The sequence below is a fragment of the Camelina sativa genome, chromosome 3, assembly GCF_030686135.1.
Source record: "Camelina sativa cultivar CO46 ecotype springtype chromosome 3, ASM3068613v1".
In the NCBI taxonomy this organism is placed as follows: domain Eukaryota; kingdom Viridiplantae; phylum Streptophyta; class Magnoliopsida; order Brassicales; family Brassicaceae; genus Camelina; species Camelina sativa.
Window position 1 is genome coordinate 3,567,886 of NC_141882.1, and position 20,239 is coordinate 3,588,124.

Below are 20,239 nucleotides of genomic sequence, written 5' to 3' on the forward strand. Positions count from 1 at the left end.
CTGACGTAAAATTTTCGCCGCGTATTTGTAGACTTCTAGTTTTATCTTTTTGTTGTTACGTACAAAAAGGAATTTTCCGTGCGATTCATTCTATCGCGTCCACTTCATTTGTGGCCTTGTGTGGGCTAAATTCGAATTAGAAGAAAAAAGTTTTCTATGATACAAAAGCCCAATGTTCATGCAGAAGTATATATAAGTATGATATCAGGAGAAAAAAAAAGTATATACTGTATAATTCTACCAATCACACTAATTTAACCCCCAAAAGAACCGGTTTGGAAAACTACACTGTAGTTTCTCTTTTGTTTTATTCTTTGTTTTAAGCCTAGATCCACATTGGAGCGCACGCATATCTTTTTATTTTTTTTCCCAACGGTGGGAAACTCGATCGATCTCGATATGCCTAAGCTTGAGTTATGTGTCTGTCACTATCAACCACCAAGCTACAAAGTCTTTGGCTTTATTATTTCAAATTAAATAAAAAGAATCACACTAATAAAAGCTTAAAAGTAAGAGAAACAAGATCCCACACTACTAGAAGCTCTCCGTTCACACCACTACTACTATCGATCAGTCTCTTCTTGGTTCTTGCAATGGCTACTCTGGCTCTTCACTCCTACTCTTTCTTCCTCTTCATTCTCCTGCCGGTAATCTTTAGTCCCCGACATCACTTGGCTGTGGCTGAAGGATGTCAACATCCTCCTGTGATATTTAACTTCGGAGATTCAAACTCCGACACGGGTGGACTCACCGCCGGACTCGGCTACTACATTGGTCTCCCCAACGGCCGCTCCTTTTTCCGACGATCCACCGGTCGATTATCCGACGGACGACTCGTCATCGATTTCCTCTGTAAGTCAGCGCTTCCTCTTGACTCCTAGTAATTACATTAGACGGTCGAGATTTAATGGTAGTGGGATCAAGTCGTGTCAAACCGTCCGATGAGACGGATCTATATCTTAACCGACGGCTGATATTCGCGTTACGTAATCCCGCAAAACGACACAATTAAAATTACTTCGTTGAAACGATGAAAATCTAATCCAAAAAAAGTGGGTCCCATTTCAGACATGGGGAGATGTCATAATCAATAAAGCGGGTCCCACGCTGTTAGATTTCGTGACTAAATAAAAAAAGAGTCAAACACAAACAAAACAGCGCCGTGCAGTTTAATGAGTTTAGTTTTTTGTCCAAATAGGAATTCACATGTTGATGATTAAAATACTGTTACGCATGTGTTTGATTGGAATCAAAATCTCTCGGTGATTTGGTGAAGAAGTTGAAGTGTAACAACTTTAATACTACTAAATGAATGTACGTAATAATTCTACAAATTTGAAATTAATTTGCAGGCGAGAGTTTGAATACAAGTCTATTGAACCCATATCTAGACTCATTGGTTGGATCAAAGTTCCAAAACGGTGCTAACTTCGCCATCGTTGGTTCTTCCACTCTTCCCAGATATGTTCCTTTCGCTCTCAACATTCAGCTTATGCAGTTCCTTCATTTCAAATCTCGAGCACTCGAGCTTGCTTCTACTTCAGGTATCTCTCTATCTGGTAACTACTAACTCCTTTGAGCAATTAACTTAGGGTGCAAATGGTTGCTCAATTGAAAAGGTTGAAGGAGTTGAAAAAAATTATTCAACCAAATTTCACCATTTGAATAGAAGAGGACGAAGAAGTTGGAAATACTTATTCAATTCATTCAACCTAAAAAGTTGAAAAAATAAACTAATCCTACAGCAAAAATGTTCAACTTGTTCAACCACTATTTTGGAGATGAATAAGTTGAATATTATTCAGCCCAATTTTGTTCAACTTAAAATTTTCAACTCTTTCAATTTTAAGCAACCATTTGCAGCCTTAGTATTTTTTTTTTTTTTTTTTAACTTAGTATTATACTAAATGATCCTTACATTGTGTTTTGCAGATCCTTTGAAGGAAATGATGATTAGCGAGAGTGGATTTAGAAACGCGTTGTACATGATCGATATTGGGCAGAATGATATTGCGAATTCATTTTCCAAAGGCCTTTCTTACTCCCGGGTTGTCAAGCTTATTATTCCCAACGTTATATCCGAGATCAAAAGTGCCATAAAGGTCAAAATTTTCACATATAGGTCTCTGTTTTCATTATATCCACACTTTTAAAGCAACATTTTCTTTTAAACTCGCACGCCAAAGCTGTTTACAACTAACTAAAGAAAAAAACAGTAGAGTACTTAATTAGCATAAAAGCAAACACACATTAAGTAAAATTGATGAAATTTCTTTTGCAGCTATTGTATGATGGAGGGAGGAAATTTTGGGTTCACAATACAGGACCTTTAGGTTGTTTGCCTCAGAAACTTTCAATGGTTCACAGCAAAGTTTTCGATAAGCACGGTTGCCTTGTGAGTTATAACGCAGCTGCAAAGCTGTTCAACGAAGGTTTGGATCATATGTGTGGAGAGCTGAGGACAGAGTTGAGAGAGGCCAACATTGTCTATGTCGACATTTATGCCATCAAGTACGATCTCATCACAAACTCCAGCAACTACGGTAAGCTTTCATACATATATATTAGTCAATTTATGACTATCATAGAACATTCTTTTACTTGTCTTCGTTAAGCATATTTGTCTCTAGCATCAAGCATGTATAAAACCTAAACCAAGTGATATTCATTTTTCATTCGGTTTGTATATATATCCTAGACCAATAGTATATCCCAAAACTGGATCTATTCAGTTATAACGGAAGGATACTTACGTATCTAAACTCTAAAGAATCAAATATTTATATTGTATCCATGATTATGGTTATGTAAAAAACGCAATTGTGTTTGTGCAGGCTTTGAGAAACCGTTAATGGCGTGTTGCGGATATGGAGGGCCTCCTTATAACTACAATGTGAACATAACGTGTGGGAACGGTGTCTCTAAAAGCTGCGACGAAGGGTCTAGGTTTATAAGCTGGGACGGAATACACTACACCGAGACAGCTAACGCAATTGTAGCCATGAAAGTATTGTCGATGCAATACTCTACGCCACCAACTCCCTTCCACTTCTTCTGCGGCAGCTGATATAATTCTTGTTATGTGCTTGTTCTGTTCCAATCAAGTATGAAACTTTCTTTTTGTTTCCTTTGTAATTGGTTGGATTGGTTGAACTCTCAACTCTTATTAATATATCCGAAGTTCTGATTTCATGTAAACCCGGTCACATATGATTGGACATACTTACATAACAATAGAACTGACAAGAGATTTACTCTGTTGTGTCGAGAAAAGGGTAATCAGTGTAACCCACGACAGGATCAAAACTATAGAAACTTGGTCTCTCATACTTATTCAGCGGCGCATCGAGCTCAAACCGTCTAAGGCAAATCCGGATTAGCCAAGAACAGTCGTCCGTACGCCACAAGATCGGCTCTTCCCTCCGCCACCGCCCTGTTCCCATCTTCTCTGGTATAACCTCCGGCGACAATGAACGTTCCATCAAACGCCTTTCTCATCGGCGTAAGCGATTCCGTGCATTCGAAAATCTCACTAGCTGTTTTCATCCTCGGCTCAACCATGTGGCAGTAGAGTATCTCGAATCTGTTGAGGGACTTAGCCATGTAAAGCCCTAATCTTTGAGGGTCTGAATCTCCGGATTCCATGTAATTAGCGAACGGTGAGAGTCTGATTCCAACGCGATCAGGTCCGATCTCGTTCGACACCGCTTCGATGACTTCTAAAGCGAATCTGCATCGATTCTCTAGAGATCCTCCGTAACCATCGACTCGATCGTTAACAGAGTCTTTCATAAACTGGTCAATCAAGTACCCGTGAGCTCCATGGATCTCAACTCCATCGTAACCTGGAAGAAAACAAAAAAAGCTGGAACCTTTCTTCTTGGGTTTGATTCAATCAATTTTCAAAGTTTCGATTGCGTTTCTTGCAGCGAGACGAAACTCATTAACAATGGTGGGGATTTCATCAGTTGTTAGCCTTCTCGGAGGTGTATACTCACTCGATGGATCGTTGGCGAATGGCTTATCCGTAGAAGAGACAGGAGCTTCCCGATTTGGCTGACAATCTACAAATATTCGTAAGATGAGCAACTTCAAACCCTAAAAGAGAGAACTTTATAAAGTGTTTCTTATAAATAAACCTCGATGAGAAACACGACCAGCGTGCCAGAGCTGGCAGAAGAAGACGCCGCCATGGGAGTGAACGGCGTCAACGATGGGTTTCCATGCTTCTATTTGTTCTCTTCTCCATATCCCTGGCATGTTTTGATACGCCATGGCAGTTTCAGAAACTCCGGTGGCTTCGCTGATGAGAAGACCTCCCGGAGTTGTTCTCTGAGAGTAATACAAGGCGACGTGAGGATGTGGAACGTTACCATATGATCTCATTCTCCCCATCGGAGCCATAACTATTCTGGAATATTTATTATTTAGATATTTAAGAGTTTTCATTAAGACAATCTATTATGTATTTTAGCAGCACAAAATTGAATGAGAGATATAAGAGAACCTGTGTGTAAGGTTGAAGTTTCTCATTGAGAATTGGGTGAGTAGAGGAATTGTCTGTTTAGTTGCGTTCTCCATCTGTTTATCTTTCAAGAACTCCAGATTTTGTGTTGAGTTTTTCAGAGATTGTTTTGGAGATTTATTACCAGCTACGTGAAACAGAGGAAGTTTTAAGAGACACGAAGAGTCAAAGACGATACTCGAGTCTCTCCTTTATCATTGATTTGTTTACGAAATGTTTAAGCAACTACGATGTGATTGTGTGGTATCTTTGTTTCGTTACGTCGATATCATACCAGTTGGCTAAATATCGTATTCTATCTTTACTTGTCAACCAAGATTTTTTATTATTTTATATTTTTGGGTAACTAAACTACACTGAGAATGAAGGCAGAGTTACTTTATTTTTGTTATTTTGATTCAATGAAGGAGCAAAATGATGCAACTTGGCAAACGATGATCAATATTGACGAAATAAACGGTTTTGAATTGGAGGCTCTTGATTTATTTGTTCTGATGCAGAAACAGGTAGTTAGACTGACTTTTCCAACATTGATCAGCGTTCTTTCGGTCTGCCCCAGCTTAGCAAGCCTCCACCATGGTAAACAGGTCCACGCTCAGTTGCTTAGATGTCAGTTTGATGTGAAGTCGAAGCTAATCGTTGACATGTTTCCTTCCAAGGACATTCTCATGTGGAATTCAAGTTATGCCTCCCACGGTCTAGGAGAGGAAGCTGTTAAAGTTTTCTATGAGATGCCTTTGTCTGGTGTAGTACTGAGTCTAACGAAGTTACTTTTGTTGCAACTCTCGCCGCATGCAGTTACGCTGGGATGGTTGAGGAAGGGCTTAAGATATTTGAAGCTATGGAATCAGTTTTTGGGGTTAAGCCCATAATCGCGCATTATGCTTGCATGGTAAGATATGTTTGGGCGTGCAGGACGGTTTGAAGAGGCTATGGAAATGATTGATAGTATGACTGTCGAACCAGATGCTACAGTTTGGGGTTCTTTATTAGGAGCATGTAGAACTCTCTCGCAGCTGGATTTGGCAGAATTTTCTGCAATGAAACTCATAGAGATTGAACCGGAGAATTCGAGGACTTACATCTTGCTGTCCAACATTTATGCATCTCTAGGTAGGTGGACAAATGTTGCGGAACTGAGAAAAGTTATGAAGACAAAGATGGTAAGAAAATCACCAGGTTGTAGCTGGACTGAAGTCGAGAACAAGGTGAACACGTTCACTCGCAAGGGTATTTGTAGCCATCCCGAGCAGGAATCGATTATGAAGATATTGGATGGGTTATCGAGAGAACCTGGCTATAATCCTGATTACAACTATGCATTGCATGATGTAGGCGAGGAAGAGAAAGTTGCTAGCCTGAGATACCGTAGTGAGAGACTCGCGGTGGCTTACTGTCTCTTGAAGCTACCTGAAGGAGTACCCATCCGAGTTATGAAAAACCTTAAGAGTTTGTAGGGATTGCCACAGCAATCAAAATGATCTCTAAGGTGAAATAGATTCCATCACTTCAGAAATGGAGAGTGTTCTTGTAAAGATTATTGGTGAGATTTATAAAAGCCAAGCAAAATGTTCTCATCTGATCGTTAAAGCGTTGTATATACTCACAAACCATAGGAGCCTGTTCAACCATTGATTAGAGTTATCTCTATGCTCTGCTCTGCTCTCAATGCGCATTTGTAGCATTTCCTTTTCTATGGTTAATAAGAATTAAAGATCTCTGTGTAAGCATAACTAGAATCCAATGGCAAATTTGTTTTTAGTACATAATAGTTATTACCATTCTTTGTTGCTTGTACAGAAATTGAAGAGATCTCTGTCTCTTGTGTACTACAGAGAAAGATTCAAGTCTAAACAAACGTCAGTCTCTGATCCGTCTTGCTGTTCCTTAGAGCCGTACTCGTTGGATGCTGAAGAGCTTATATCAGCTGCTTTTTCTTTGTTCTTGGCCTCTGCTCCATTCATGAAAACGAAATCCTCAGGCTGAAACGAAGGGAATCTACAAACCCTCGCTCTTTCTTCTTCCTGTCTCGTCTTCTCAATGGAGCTGATCACGTATTTCCGCATTTCCCTTGCGTTTTTAAGAAATGTGTACATCTTTTCCATCTTTTCTTCTCTCGTCTTCCTCCTTCTCCATTTTCACTTTCTTCCTGTCTCTATCCATTGAACCACTCTCTCTTCCTTTTCTTTTCTCTTTAGCTACACCACTTACACTTTCTATATAATCAACACATGATAGATCTTGAAGAATTTTCTGCAGGAATTGGTGGAGGAGATATAATTATTGCCTCTAGTGGGAAGACCAACAACATAACCTTATCTAAAAGTCTCTCATACTTTCTTCTTTTCTTTGGGTGGCTTTGGAGATTTTTCAACACTAATATGGACCCCACCATGATGGACATTCAAATAGCAACATGTTATACATGTGTACAGTCTACAGAGAATGGTTCAGCTTCATGCTAAAGCTGCTGAACAATCTGGATTGCCCGGATTCAGAATCATTCTCATTTGTTTGTAAAGCTTTGTTGGTTGATCTTCCTTTGTTTCTGCTTCAGTCATCTGCCCATGGGACGCCGTGCTTGGCCCAGAGATAGTATGCTCCAACTGGTCCTCGTCCACCGAATTCATATAACTCGGGAGCTGTGTGGTGCTTGTCTATTTCTTCTAAGACCGGACTCAGAATGTCCCATGCTGCTGCAACCTCATCACTTCTCATGAACAGATGATTATCTCCATCAATTACATCATGAATCAGGTGTTCATATGAGTCTGGTACTTCGGTTTTATACCTACAGGTTTGACCCAACAACGCAAATAACTATAAGGAGCAAGAGTTTGATTTTCAGAAATTTTTAGAAACACAGATGAGAAAAGCAAAACTTGCCTGTCTTTATAGAGAAGGTTAAGTTCAGAAGCGTCTAGCTGAAGACCTAAACCAGGAATCTTGTTGTTAATTTTCACCAGGATGGCCTCATCAGGTTCGTCACGCAGAATAAGCTCATTTGTCCCCAAATCTATGTTTATTCCAATATTTTCTCGGTAAAGGTTTCCGGGAACATGCCGGAATTGCACACGAATCTCCACTCTTTGAATATTAAGGCACACCAATCAATTGTCATGACATTTGGATATTTCCATGAGTCAGAATAGTTATTCTTACCTGTGTTTAATGAGGCCTGTGCCAACTCTTACCAAGAAAGGTACACCATCCCAACGTGCATTATCAATATACAAGGCTGCAGCGCAATATGTAGGGTCTACACCGTTTAAGATCACACCGTTCTTTTCTTGTGAACTAGATTTATACTCACCAAGGATGACATCACGTGGGTCTAGTTTGCGAATTGATCTCAAAACCTTCACCTGAAGAAGCAGGTTTGTCACAACTCACAAGGTCACTTGACAGAACATGAGTACACAACTTATATATATCATAAGACGATTTTGTTCTTTGCTAGTGAAGGTTGACCTTTTCATTCCGGATATCTTCACCATCGAGACTTATCGGAGGTTCCATGGTAAGTAATGCGATTGTCTGAAGTATATGACTGTGCACTATGTCCCGTATGATTCCATATCCATCAGAATACCTTAAAAAAAGCAGTAGGAAATTAGGTACTGATGCCATTTCTTTGTTTATAGAACTACTGTGCCTTACTTTTCTGTTTGCGCAATTGATTCTGATACAATAACCTGGAAACATCGTTTATAGACAAAGTGAACAAACCAGAATGTGGAGGAGGAAAGTCCAGGGCACTATACACAAATATAAACAATCTACCTGTACATTGCGTATGTATGTTCTGTTCCATAGTGGTTCAAAAACTAGATTTGAAAACCTTAACACTGTCAGATTTTCAATGAGGTTCCTTCCTAACATGTGATCTATCCTGCAACGGGCACATAAACTGTGAATAAAGATGAACTCGGAGAGCTGTGCATGTGCAGAAAGCAACTAGATTAAAAAAGACCTGTAGATTTGCTTCTCTTTAAACTTAGAGAGAAGTGACTTTGTCAGCTGATGAGACGACTGTGAGCTAAAACCAAAAGGCTTCTCAACTATTATACGAGTCCAGCCTCGTGGTGCTTGAGCTTTATCTGCAATGGTGCATGCCACATCCATGAGAGCTTCTTGAGGTACTGAGAGGTAAAAAATCCTATTCGCTTTTGATTTTCCCTGAAGAAGGAACGCTATTATTGTATTAGTGTTTTATCCTTCTTTTCTGTTCCAAATATTGTAAACACAGAAAGAAGACTACTTCAATGCTACCTCAATCTTTTTCATTCTCTCGGCAAGTCGGGACATCCCATCCTTGTTATTATGACCTCCATTGATATAGTATGTTCTACTAAGAAACGCATCCATCTTTTCCCCGCAATTTTCCCTGAACATTTAATATCATTATCCTCAGTTAGCACTGATCATATCACATTTACCAAGTATAATGTAGGAACAAGAAATATATACATACTGATGATCAACACGGCAAGTCAGAGTTGACGCGATGATGGATCTAAGGTCTTTATCTGTAAGATTTTTTCTTGAAAACCCAAATATGCCAACATCCTGTGACAATGAAGTCCAATCAAGAAGACAAACCAAGAAAAAAAAACCACCCAATAGCTTTCACTAATCATTTTGTTCACGAGTAGCAAAACCGTACCTCAGGAAGGTAGCCGCTATAATACAACGCAAACAGTGCAGGGAAAATCTTCCATCTTGCTAGTTCACCAGTAGCTCCTACAACAGCAATGCAAAGCGAGGCACCTCTTTGGACATCTGAAAGACCATCCGAGGATTGTTTTAACACAGGTGGTAAGTCTCCAACTTTGTGAGAACCATCACTCAAATCAGCTCCTATAGCTCCAGTTTCATCAGTAAAACTTGGATCACTTTGAACATTAGCAAGTTGTAAAGAAGGATCTTCAGGGGATGTATTTGAGTCTTTCCCTAGTTCATCTCTGAGCTCTGAGCGTATTTTAAGCTCGTTTACAGGCCGGTGTTTCCTGTGGCTGCCATGTCTGACATTCAGGCTTTTAAGTATCCATAGCTTCTTCAATCCACAAAATCTCCGGCAGAGATTTGAGCCTCCTCCGTTGAGAACAAGGTTTTCGTTTCTGGAGAAACTGTAGTCTCTTGACGAAACCTACTCACACACACACACACAAAAAGAATTCAAATTTCAACATCTGGAGCCAAAAAGCAAGTTCCTTTAGAATCAATTCCTACTAAGCTTAAATTCAGTTGGCATATAGCAAAATTTGAGATCTCTGTTGAGGAGATTGCAGAAATTTCAGCATAAAACAAAGATAATATCTATCTTTATTTCTCAAAAACAATGATCTTTTGATAAAACGAAAAGCATGCAAGAAAGGTACATCGAATACCGGAAAATTAGAAAAAGAGGCGGCGAGATTGGAAGAGCAGGCGGAGTGGGAAGGAGCCGTATCTGATTGAGAGAAGGGAAGCAAGCAACTGGAGAGAGCCATGAGGATGGTTCCTCCTCAGGGATTAATTAGCTTAACACTGTTAAAACTTTAAGAAGCTGCTTTAAGTGGAAGACGAGTGCAACTTTAACTTCTCTAGTTTTGGGTACAGCTGATTCACGCCTTCGTTGTTCTCAACCGAACCGAACCGAACCGATTGGCTATTGAGGAAAGGTGGGGGAATAATATACAGGTGGTTTAGGCGGGGGTGGGTAGGTTTGACATTGATTGACAGCTCAACGTCAACGTCTCTTCTGGTTCTGAGTCTGCGTCACCGTTGTGTTGCTGAGATCATCTTCTATACTACTTCTTCGATCTTATCGTCTCGAAAGTTCTCACCTTTCTTTTATTTTTCGGCGGAGAAAGAAAGACTTTTTATTTATTTAAAGTGCTGAAGAGGAACGATCACTATCTCTGTTTCAGATTCTGGGTTTGGATTGTCTAATTCGATGGCGCGGAAGAAGATAAGAGAGTATGACTCTAAGAGACTTCTCAAGGAACACTTGAAGCGTCTCGCTAACATTGACCTGCAGATTCGCTCTGCTCAGGTCACTTTTTTTAACGAATTCTAGTTTGTTTTGTTGTTCTCATTGATCTGCTTTGAATTGTCAAAAACTGTTGCATCTTCAATTACGCTAAACTCTGTAGAATTATTCAATTGTACCTCATTGTGATTGAGACTTATTTGGACTTAAGAGCTATTAAATGTGAGAATATGTTGGGAAAGATGGTTTCATCTCTCTTTACGGATGATCTGGGGATATATGTCTATCTTGTCTAAACCAACGAGAACATTGGATTAAGAACTGATTTGTTTTCTCTAATACATATGGGTGATTTGTTTACTGTTGCGTACTTTTTTAGGTGACAGAATCTACGGATTTCACTGAGTTGACCAACCAGGAGTCATGGCTATCGTCTACAAAGCTAGTTGTGAAGCCTGATATGCTATTTGGGAAACGCGGGAAAAGCGGCCTGGTAGCTCTGAAGCTGGATCTTGCTGAAGTTGCTGACTTTGTCAAAGCCCGCCTCGGTACTGAGGTGACTTATCCCAGCTGCCCGAGCTTATAGAACAGCGGGTTAAGTTTGTTATATCATTGTTTGATGTTTATTTTTGTATGTTTCGCAGGTTGAGATGGAGGGATGTAAAGCCCCTATCACTACATTCATTGTGGAGCCCTTTGTGCCTCATGATCAAGAATACTACCTTTCTATTGTATCTGATAGGCTTGGATGCACTATAAGCTTCTCTGAATGTGGCGGCATTGAGATAGAAGAGAACTGGGACAAAGTAATTATTTTTTTGGCTCTTTTCTTGTTTCTCTGCTTTCTCTTTCTGGGCTCAGTTTTGTTGTTTTCTCCCAATAATTCGGTTTTCTGGTCCCAACAGGTGAAGACTATATTTCTTCCTGCGGAAAAGTCAATGACACTAGAAGTATGTGCTCCATTGATAGCAACACTTCCTCTTGAGGTAAGTATTTGTCAGCTGTGAGAAAAAGCTAGTGACACCATGCAACAATTGGTCTAACGGAAACTTAGATATCTAGTTTCAGTGTGCATACAGTCTCTGCTTTTTTTTGTATTCCTTTGCATATTCAAAGATCTGTGAAGCTGGATTTATGGCTTCTCAGTACTGGAGTCTATGTCAAAGAGATTATTAAGTTAGGTTCTTTCAACTTATGCTTAGCCTGCTCTCATAAATGTGTATGTGCATTTCAGGTTCGAGCTAAAATCGGCAATTTCATAATGGGTGCGTTTGCTGTATTTCAAGGTATGGATATGATTAGGCCACTTGTTGACTTTCAAGCGTTTGTGTACATACCAAGAGCTTTGATACGAGATCTCTTTGAGGACATTGCCTTATTATCTATCTGTGTGTTTTCTTGAAGATTTGGATTTCAGTTTTATGGAGATGAATCCTTTTACACTAGTCGAGGGAGAACCATTCCCTTTGGATATGAGGGGAGAACTGGACGACACTGCTGCCTTCAAGAACTTCAACAAGTATGTCTAACATTTATAAGTTCCTCGTTGAGAGATCTGCAATCAATTTTTTTCTGTGGAAACTCATTGGATTGATAAGTTCTATCAATTCAGGTGGGGAGACATTGAGTTTCCTCTGCCATTTGGAAGGGTCCTCAGTCCAACGGAGAACTTCATTAATGGTTTAGATGAGAAGGTTTGAGCGGCTGGCTTTTCTTTACAAACCGCTTTGGTGACTCAAAAAGGAAAGTAATTTAACTGATCATGCATGTGTGTGTTACTTATTGCAGACAAGTGCTTCTTTAAAGTTCACTGTTCTGAATCCTAAAGGCCGCATCTGGACAATGGTAGCTGGAGGCGGTGCTAGCGTCATATATGCTGACACAGTGAGTTGAAACCCCTGAGCTCAAATATACATTGATCTTATTTAAGTAGAGAGTTGCAGTTACAAAACTTAAAAGGCCTGATCCTTGAAATGAGCTAATTGTCACGGAATCAACTCAAATTTCAGATTATAGACAGTTTATAGCCATTATGAGTAGAACCATCAACTTATTGTGTTAGTTAGTGGCTCTCTATGATTTTATCATTTAAGCAACCTCATATCCTTACCATTTTAAATGACTGGAAAAACATTTCTTTCAAAGAAAGTGTTATTATGAGGACTCCGAAGAATTTCTCACATTAATTTGTTTGTATTTTCCTTATCTACATTAAGGTTGGGGATTTAGGCTATGCATCAGAACTTGGGAACTACGCAGAGTATAGTGGAGCACCTAAGGAAGACGAGGTGTTACAGTACGCAAGAGTTGTCATTGATGTAAGTATGGCAAAGAACTTAGCTTTTGCTATTCACTGTTTTTCTCTATACAAATTTAGAGATTCACGGACAAAATGTTGGAGTTTGTCAGTGTGCTACTGCTGATCCTGACGGGCGTAAACGAGCTCTTCTTATTGGAGGCGGCATTGCAAACTTCACAGATGTAGCTGCTACTTTCAACGGTATCATCAGAGCCTTGAGAGAAAAGGTACTTTTCTAACAACCTTTAGTGAATGAACAAAACAGTTGCTACTGTATTTTTAGCAGTTTGTTTTGTTTGCCATGAGCAGGAAACGAGGTTGAAAGCATGTAGAATGCACATTTACGTAAGGAGAGGTGGACCAAATTACCAGACTGGTTTGGCTAGAATGCGAGCTTTGGGAGAGGAACTCGGTGTTCCTCTAGAGGTAACCAAACTACTTATGGAAAATTAGCAGCTGTGAATAAAGACTGTTACAATCTAAGCCTAGTAAATGGTGGAAATCACCCTTTTTCACCTCTCGGACGCTAAAGATTTGTGTTTAGCTCGAATACTGAACTTCATAAGGATTGATGATTGCAGGTATATGGACCAGAAGCAACAATGACGGGAATATGCAAACGAGCTATTGACTGCATCATGTTACCTGATGCATAACCCACCTGCAATTTAAAAAGCAGAACACAAACTCTGGAGCTAGACGTTGTAAGTGTGTTGTTTCCTGTTCTTCATCTCTTTTCCACATAAGAAAATGAGAAGACTGTATAAAACGTTTTTCCCCGTCTGGATGTGAATTTGAAAACTGCATTACTGTGTGTTGCAACTTGCAAGTGTAATTGTAATCAAACGATCAAAATCCTAATTTGAATTGTACAATAAGACTTCAAAAGGTAAATGGTACTTTGATTTTTTGTGTGTGGTAAAGTTACACTCGCTATACACACCAATCTATTATACAAATCCAGTTCCATATACAAACATGTCTATGCATACCATATATATCACATGTACATTCCTCTCTATCATCTGTCAATGCAAATGTAAAAAACCGGAAGAAATGAAAGAAAAAAGATTCCCAAGAACAAGAAATGCAGAAGAATCAACAACTTTCAAAGAATAGAGAAAACTTTGCTCCAGAGCAAATATATCTGTTTTGTAATGGTAATCTGATTATTACAGTCTCTTGCTCTGTGATCTTGAAACCGGTGTGCTTCTATCGGTATCCGAGTTTTCCTCTGGCGTCCTGCGCATTCTCCGCTCCTGTAAGTTTGAATTCGTGCTTAAGCTTTTACAACTCTGCATACTTTTCTGTTTCATACAAAAAAAAGATTATATAGCAAACACTAACCTCTCTTGGTATGGGATATTCCTCAGACTCTAGCATACGCACAACTTGGCTCATTTTAGGTCTCTTTTCAGAATCAGGATCAATACATCTAAGTGCTGTAAGAAGAACACGTTTCAGTGCTCGCGTCGCTGGCCTAACCGCTATGTTTGGATCAATTACTTCTTCCAGTCTCTTACTCCCCACCATCATCTTCAACCACTCAACTAGATTCACCTGCAAAAAGAATGTTAATGAGTCTCAAAACTCATCACATGTAATCAAATCATCTCATTCTCTTCATACTGTATCTACCTCATTTGCAGGACGCGCATAATCCACAGGATCTCTTCCGGTTATTGCTTCTAAGACCAAAACACCAAAGCTGTACACATCACTCTTCTCATTCAAAAGTCCTGTATTTGCATACTCAGGAGCAACATACCTGCAATACTCGGAACAAAACCATGGCTCAGCTTTTAGCTCTTTTTTGTGAAAAAAACAAAGTTGCTTAATATATTACCCAAATGTTCCCATCACTCGGGTAGTCACATGGCTTTTCCCATCTCCAAGCAACTTGGCAAGGCCAAAATCAGAAATCTTGGCATTGAATCTATCATCGATCAGTATATTGCTCGACTTGATGTCTCTATGCACTACTTTTGGCTCGATTGCCTCGTGTAGATACGCAAGACTGCACAAGGAATACAACCATTACATCACAACAAATGTGAAAAAACTGAAAATAATGTTAAAGGTTTTGCTTAATTACGCCTTGGATGTGCCGATGAGAACTTTCATTCTAGCCTCCCAAGTTAGATAACCGTGGTGTTGCATTGCTCCATGAAGCCATTCTTCGAGGTTCCCATTGTTCATATACTCATAAACCAATATCCTAATAGAGCAATAAACTCACAAAATTAGTTGGTTTCTCCTTTCTCTCTATGTAAGATAAAGTATCAATATAATTTATACCTGTGTGTGCCTTCAATGCAGTATCCTAGAAGACGTACCAAGTGCTTGTGACGCACATGACCAATAGCATCAACCTCTACTCTAAACTCTTTCTCAGCTTGTCCCCTACAAAATCCAGCAACAATCGATATTCAAGAATAACCAACAAATCAAAAGAGCTCAGACCTTTTTTTCACTAAGACCATAACTCACAAGTGGTTCAGGATCTTTTTAACGGCGACATGAGTCCCATTGACCAACTCTCCTCTGTAAACAATTCCATACCCTCCTTCACCAATCACATTTTCCTTTGAGAATCTGTTTGTTGCTATTTCAAGATCTCTGAGTGTAAACCAATGACCCCATCCAAGGTGTGACTCAGGTAAACCAGAAAGAGGTGATGGTGATGGTGTTCCCATCTCATACAATGATGAAGAAGACCGGTTTGCAACACACAGAGAACCTTCTTTGCCTGAACCAGACCGGCTACTACTCACTCCGTCCCTCTTCTTCTCCATATCCAAATTAAGCAAGAATTTGTCAGATTCATTGCTGTTTATGTCATGATGATCAAAGTTACCACTCGTTGAGACATGCTCGATTCTTACTTCCTTGATCTCTTTTGATACCGCAGGGGTTTGGATGATGGGAAGAGTTAAGGTTTTGGATCTTCTTGATTTCTTTTTCCAAATGAGACAAAATGAAAGAACAGCGAGTATGGCTACGATGAACAGCGCAATGGCGATAAAGATTGCTTGCCAGATCTTAAGTCCAGACATTGGGTTCCTTCCTAATCTGCTTTTAGATTCAGATTCATCAAACAAAGAGAGTAAAACTTGATACAGTCAGACCAAGAAAAGAAATTAAATATTCTGAAAGGAACTACATGAACAATTCTGTGTGATTGATGATGATGATGAAGAGACTCCAAGTTGATTTAGTAGTGGTCCCAAATTATACAAGAAGGACCACTAAGTAAGTACATAATGATCAAATAAAGCAAGAAGATAACAAAATGCAGCAATCATTAACATCTTCATTATCCATTTAAAAGATATATATGACAAGCAAGGATGATAGAAGTACCGCACAAAGAATAAAGACAGAACAAGTAGATGACAATTTAATGATTATTACCTCTGCGAATGAAGCTTGACAAGAGAAGCTCTCTAAAGAACAAAAGACAATAACGTTTAGATGAAACAGAGAAAACAGAGTTTTTTCAAAAAGAATGTTGAACTTTTTTTTTTTTTTGTGAAGAAGAAGATCATCAATACTAAAAGTTTCAAACAAATAGAAAAGAAGAAAAGGAGAAAACTTGAAAACTTAGGCAGTGAAATCTGGTGGAAGGGAATAAGGAGAAGGAAGAAGAAATGGAGTTATCAAGTGGTAGGTGATGAAATTTTTCAGTCTCTCTACGATTTTTTTCTTCCCTATTAATTGTTCTTTATAACTAAAGGTGGTGGTGACACAGATAGAAAGAGAGAGAGAGAGAGCTTGCATTGCAAATTACATTTTCATTACATCTCACATAAAAAAAAAACATCCTTTTAATTACATTTCCGAGAAGAAGGATGATGTTTTAACTACCTCCTATAGTAACTGTCCGATCTTTTACATTACAATACACGTGTGGAGGAAAACAAAACTTTAGCAAATAAACATATACGCGCAGCAGAAATAGTAGTTTTTTATTCTTTTGTATTGATGATTCGAGTTAATAAAATATGAAACTACATAAACAATAGTGTAAATGTTTCATGAACGGAGTTAGGGCTGGCTGACCTCATACTTTTGTTCTTCTGTTTCGGCTTCAGCTAAATCCACACAATCACATCATAAAAAAAAAAAAACTCATAATTTACAAGCAGAGCATCAAAAAAATATGGACCATGGGTGAACAAGTTGTTCCTGAGATGCCACATCTATCCACAAGATTAGAAAAATGGCTCATCTCAAAGAAGTTTAACTATGCTTGTGGTCCTTCGAGCACACTCTCTAAGATATTTGAAAACTCTGCCACACGCCAGGAGGACTCAATATGTGATCATCAATCATCTGATTCATGTGCACTAAAAACCCCAGAAAAGTCTTCTGCTAGCAACACTTCAGTTTTCCGGCTCATTCCAAGCTGTGATGACATCCCAGCTGCTGAAGATGTGCCTGTTAGAAAAATCAAGATGGAATCAATTGACCTTGAAGATGAGCTGAAGCAACTATCTTTGACATCTGATCCCATCTCCACTCATCTAGATTTTGATAAGTCATTTATTGATCTATTGTCCGCATGTGGACAGATGCAACCATCAAACTTTATGGAAGCACTCTCTAAATTCTGGTATGGACCTAGGAGATTAACTTTATGTTCTAGTCTTGGGTGTTTGTCTAGTGCTTTTGGTCTGTTATCTTAGGAATGTTGTGCATTTTGTTGACACTTCGGTACGCCCTGGTTAGAAATGTGATGTAGTGTTCTTATTTCATTAAGTTTAACTATGACTCAAATATTGCAGTGAACCAGAAAGCATTGTCAAGATTGGTGAAGGTACGTATGGGGAGGCTTTTCGGACTGGTTCTAGTGTCTGTAAAATAGTTCCAATTGATGGAGACTTAAGGGTCAATGGGGAAGTACAGAAGGTACTTTTCTTAACTCGCTTCTATGTTTCTCCATGATGGTTTGAGACTACAACTTCTAGTTGGTAAAACCGTAAATTGATCCTTTTAACATGAAAGAAAATATTGGAGAAGGCCAGCAAGGGCAAGTTCAGGTTAAATTTTATTTAGAGAAGAACACAGTGTTTATGATTTAAGTAAGCTTATCATCTCTTAAAAAAAAGTATCGATGCTTAAGGAAAGGCATGCATATTCTCACACCATATATGTTTTTTGGATGAATTATGATTAATGTTATGCAAATACTTACGGCATATCAATGAAATATGATAAATAATATCATAGTTTATGTTCATTTGTTGCAGAGAGCTGACGAACTACATGAGGAAGTGATACTCTCATGGACTCTTAATCAACTAAGAGAATTTGAGACTGAAGCTCAGAATTCGTGCCCAGCGTTCATAAAAACTCAAGAGTAAGTCTTCTCAGGAACAAGAATAAGCTGGAGATGTTTGTCGGTTCTGTGTAAACTTTTACCAAACTTATGTGCATCATCTTTCACAAACCTTTTCTCATGACTTTGTTGCAGTATAAAAGTATGTCAAGGTCCCTATGACCCTATACTGATAAAAGCATGGGAAGAATGGGATAATTTACATGGCTCTGAGAATGATCACCCAGATTTCCCAGAAAAACAAGTAAGATTTTTTTTCTCTCCATAAAATTTCAAAACTGTCTGTTTATGTAGGACGCTGTATAATCTGTAGAAGCAATATTCATTTTCTGTGTGGTGTTTGCTTCCAGTGTTATGTCATGTTTGTTCTGGAACATGGTGGCAAAGACCTTGAAAGCTTTGTTCTTTTGAACTTTGATGAAGCACGGAGCTTATTGGTTCAGGTAAGTTATAGCCTCCATTTGCTGTAACAGAAACTGCGCAAATAATATTTTTTCAGTTAATTGCATGTGATTCACATATAAGGTCACGGCTGGCCTGGCTGTTGCTGAAGCTGCTTTTGAGTTCGAGCACAGGGACCTGCATTGGTAAGTAAAGTGTTTGATTTGGTAGTTTGCTACTTACTAGTGTTAGTTTTCTCTCGCTTGAACTTCTTGTTTATTTTCTCATTTCAGGGGAAACATTCTTCTTAGTCGGAATAACTCGTGTACGCTGCCTTTTCTTCTCGAGGGGAAACAAATTTCTATCAAAACTTTGGGAGTACAGATATCCATAATTGACTTTACTCTTTCAAGAATCAATACAGGTGATGGTTCGCAATACTGCGATATAATGTAAACCATGAGGTCTGATCTATTACTTAACTAGCAATTCATGGTACTAATGTGCACAGGTGAAAAAATACTCTTTCTGGACCTTACTTCTGATCCATACCTTTTCAAAGGACCAAAAGGAGATAAACAAGTAAGGAAACTTAATTAAGCCTCAGTTATTCCAGGAGCTATGAAGATCAAATATATATTTAAGCTTTCATAATGTCATCATGCAGGCAGAAACTTACAGAAAAATGAAGGCAGTCACTGAAGATTACTGGGAAGGAAGGTAAGTTCCTATTAGTTTATAAACCGTAAATTTGGAGATCTCTGCGCCTAAATGATTTGCTAATTTTCATAATCACCATGTTCTGTTTCTCTTCTATCTAACGACAGTTTCGCTCGAACAAATGTTCTGTGGCTAATTTATCTCGTGGATATCGTACTTACCAAGAAGTCATTTGTAAGTTTTCACTTTCAGGATACATATCTGATTATTAGTTACCACAACTTAGAAAAGCCTGTTGATACTCCTTTCATTGTGTGACGGTTTTAGGAACGGTCTTCAAAAAACGAAAGAGAACTACGGTCACTGAAGAAGCGGATGGAGAAGTATGAATCAGCTAAAGAGGCTGTTTCAGATCCTTTCTTCTCAGATATGTTGATGGACCAAACATCATGAAGAATATAATAAACCCCATAAGTGATTATCCCGAAGCTCCCTCTCTCTTTCGTGTGTATATTGTTTGCCTAGCCACTTAAATCTACAGTATTAGCTCTTGCTTCATGATATGATCTATATACCAATCTCAATCTCTTCAAATGTATGCAAGAACTGATATGTTAATTATTTTTTTGTATGTGACAATAGATTAATGGTAGCTTTTGCCTATGCATGCATATACTTTTGAAACCATGAATTCTTTTTAGAAGAAAGTATCAAGATCTACCAATTCCACATGGGTTGTCCCTACTTGCATATGAATAGATCTTCTTATCTCAAGAACAAAAGTTGTTACATTTTTATTCTTGTAGTGAGGGAAGAACAATATTCAAACCGCGTAGATGATAAAATGAGAACTTTGCTTTAAATTAGGCCAATAAACTAATCCAATTAAGCAGCTAGCAAAGCTTTATGTTCTCTGCTTTTTTGTTTTTTCAAAATCTTTCCGCTTTGTGAGGTTTCTTTAAATCTTTGTGGGTTTTGCTGAGCTAAGCAAAAGATCAATCCATTGTGATTGTATTAATAAAATTCATGATCTTTAATCTGCAGCACACCAGTCTTTTC

At 38.7% G+C, this 20,239-nt stretch overlaps 5 protein-coding genes and 3 pseudogenes across 11 annotated transcripts; 4 read left to right on the top strand and 4 right to left on the bottom strand.

Moving 5' to 3' along the window:
• The first annotated feature begins 222 nt into the window (after positions 1-222).
• LOC104767665 (GDSL esterase/lipase At1g09390-like) lies at positions 223-3,198 on the top strand. The gene is made up of 5 exons (XM_010491659.3): positions 223-852; positions 1,353-1,544; positions 1,933-2,102; positions 2,282-2,543; positions 2,835-3,198. Exons 1-5 carry the CDS (start codon positions 417-419, stop codon positions 3,065-3,067), a joined length of 1,293 nt encoding a protein of 430 aa, XP_010489961.1. The 5' UTR covers positions 223-416; the 3' UTR covers positions 3,068-3,198.
• LOC104767673 (putative 12-oxophytodienoate reductase-like protein 1) lies at positions 3,145-4,641 on the bottom strand (annotated as a pseudogene). The gene is made up of 3 exons (XR_015595135.1): positions 4,508-4,641; positions 4,140-4,411; positions 3,145-4,064 (listed from the first exon to the last, which is right to left on the bottom strand). The product of XR_015595135.1 is annotated as a putative 12-oxophytodienoate reductase-like protein 1 (transcript).
• Positions 4,642-4,728: 87 nt separating this feature from the next.
• LOC104767722 (pentatricopeptide repeat-containing protein At1g09410, mitochondrial pseudogene) lies at positions 4,729-6,145 on the top strand (annotated as a pseudogene). Its single transcript, XR_015595134.1, has one exon. The product of XR_015595134.1 is annotated as a pentatricopeptide repeat-containing protein At1g09410, mitochondrial pseudogene (transcript).
• LOC104767716 (protein NIM1-INTERACTING 3-like) lies at positions 4,889-6,688 on the bottom strand (annotated as a pseudogene). Its single transcript, XR_015595136.1, has 3 exons — positions 6,305-6,688; positions 6,133-6,218; positions 4,889-5,935 (listed from the first exon to the last, which is right to left on the bottom strand). The product of XR_015595136.1 is annotated as a protein NIM1-INTERACTING 3-like (transcript).
• On the bottom strand, positions 6,250-10,560 carry LOC104767707 (inactive glucose-6-phosphate 1-dehydrogenase 4, chloroplastic). The gene is made up of 11 exons (XM_010491697.3): positions 9,916-10,560; positions 9,192-9,674; positions 9,000-9,094; positions 8,798-8,912; positions 8,499-8,704; positions 8,309-8,417; positions 8,186-8,220; positions 7,997-8,117; positions 7,688-7,890; positions 7,412-7,612; positions 6,250-7,316 (listed from the first exon to the last, which is right to left on the bottom strand). The coding sequence occupies exons 1-11, from the start codon at positions 10,015-10,017 to the stop codon at positions 7,079-7,081; spliced, it is 1,908 nt and encodes a 635-aa protein (XP_010489999.1). The 5' UTR covers positions 10,018-10,560; the 3' UTR covers positions 6,250-7,078.
• Positions 10,220-14,660, top strand: LOC104767693 (ATP-citrate synthase alpha chain protein 3). 2 transcript variants are annotated; one of them, XR_015595133.1, is made up of 14 exons: positions 10,429-10,562; positions 10,879-11,055; positions 11,144-11,305; positions 11,405-11,485; positions 11,734-11,785; positions 11,904-12,018; positions 12,112-12,193; positions 12,288-12,383; positions 12,716-12,817; positions 12,909-13,025; positions 13,108-13,224; positions 13,380-13,502; positions 13,977-14,059; positions 14,172-14,660. XR_015595133.1 is itself a non-coding variant. In XM_010491685.2 (12 exons), exons 1-12 carry the CDS (start codon positions 10,464-10,466, stop codon positions 13,452-13,454), a joined length of 1,275 nt encoding a protein of 424 aa, XP_010489987.1. In that variant the 5' UTR covers positions 10,220-10,463; the 3' UTR covers positions 13,455-13,721. The 2 variants fall into 2 exon arrangements, 1 of the variants encoding a protein (XP_010489987.1); XM_010491685.2 differs by lacking the exons at positions 13,977-14,059; positions 14,172-14,660 and having other exon boundaries at positions 10,220-10,562; positions 13,380-13,721.
• Positions 13,837-17,048, bottom strand: LOC104767684 (putative receptor-like protein kinase At5g18500). Of its 3 annotated transcripts, XM_087508229.1 has the most exons (9): positions 16,861-17,048; positions 16,213-16,244; positions 15,289-15,870; positions 15,097-15,201; positions 14,894-15,016; positions 14,645-14,815; positions 14,437-14,566; positions 14,146-14,358; positions 13,837-14,057 (listed from the first exon to the last, which is right to left on the bottom strand). In XM_087508229.1, exons 3-9 carry the CDS (start codon positions 15,852-15,854, stop codon positions 13,971-13,973), a joined length of 1,395 nt encoding a protein of 464 aa, XP_087364355.1. In that variant the 5' UTR covers positions 15,855-15,870; positions 16,213-16,244; positions 16,861-17,048; the 3' UTR covers positions 13,837-13,970. The 3 variants fall into 3 exon arrangements, with proteins under 3 accessions (XP_087364355.1, XP_087364354.1, XP_010489978.1); XM_087508228.1 differs by lacking the exon at positions 16,213-16,244 and having other exon boundaries at positions 15,289-15,873; positions 16,861-17,014; XM_010491676.2 differs by lacking the exon at positions 16,861-17,048 and having other exon boundaries at positions 16,213-16,351.
• LOC104778644 (serine/threonine-protein kinase haspin homolog) lies at positions 16,968-19,864 on the top strand. The gene is made up of 11 exons (XM_087508230.1): positions 16,968-17,413; positions 17,586-17,709; positions 18,051-18,160; positions 18,275-18,383; positions 18,490-18,582; positions 18,665-18,726; positions 18,814-18,944; positions 19,032-19,102; positions 19,188-19,240; positions 19,348-19,414; positions 19,508-19,864. Exons 1-11 carry the CDS (start codon positions 16,968-16,970, stop codon positions 19,631-19,633), a joined length of 1,392 nt encoding a protein of 463 aa, XP_087364356.1. The 3' UTR covers positions 19,634-19,864.
• Positions 19,865-20,239: the final 375 nt, after the last annotated feature.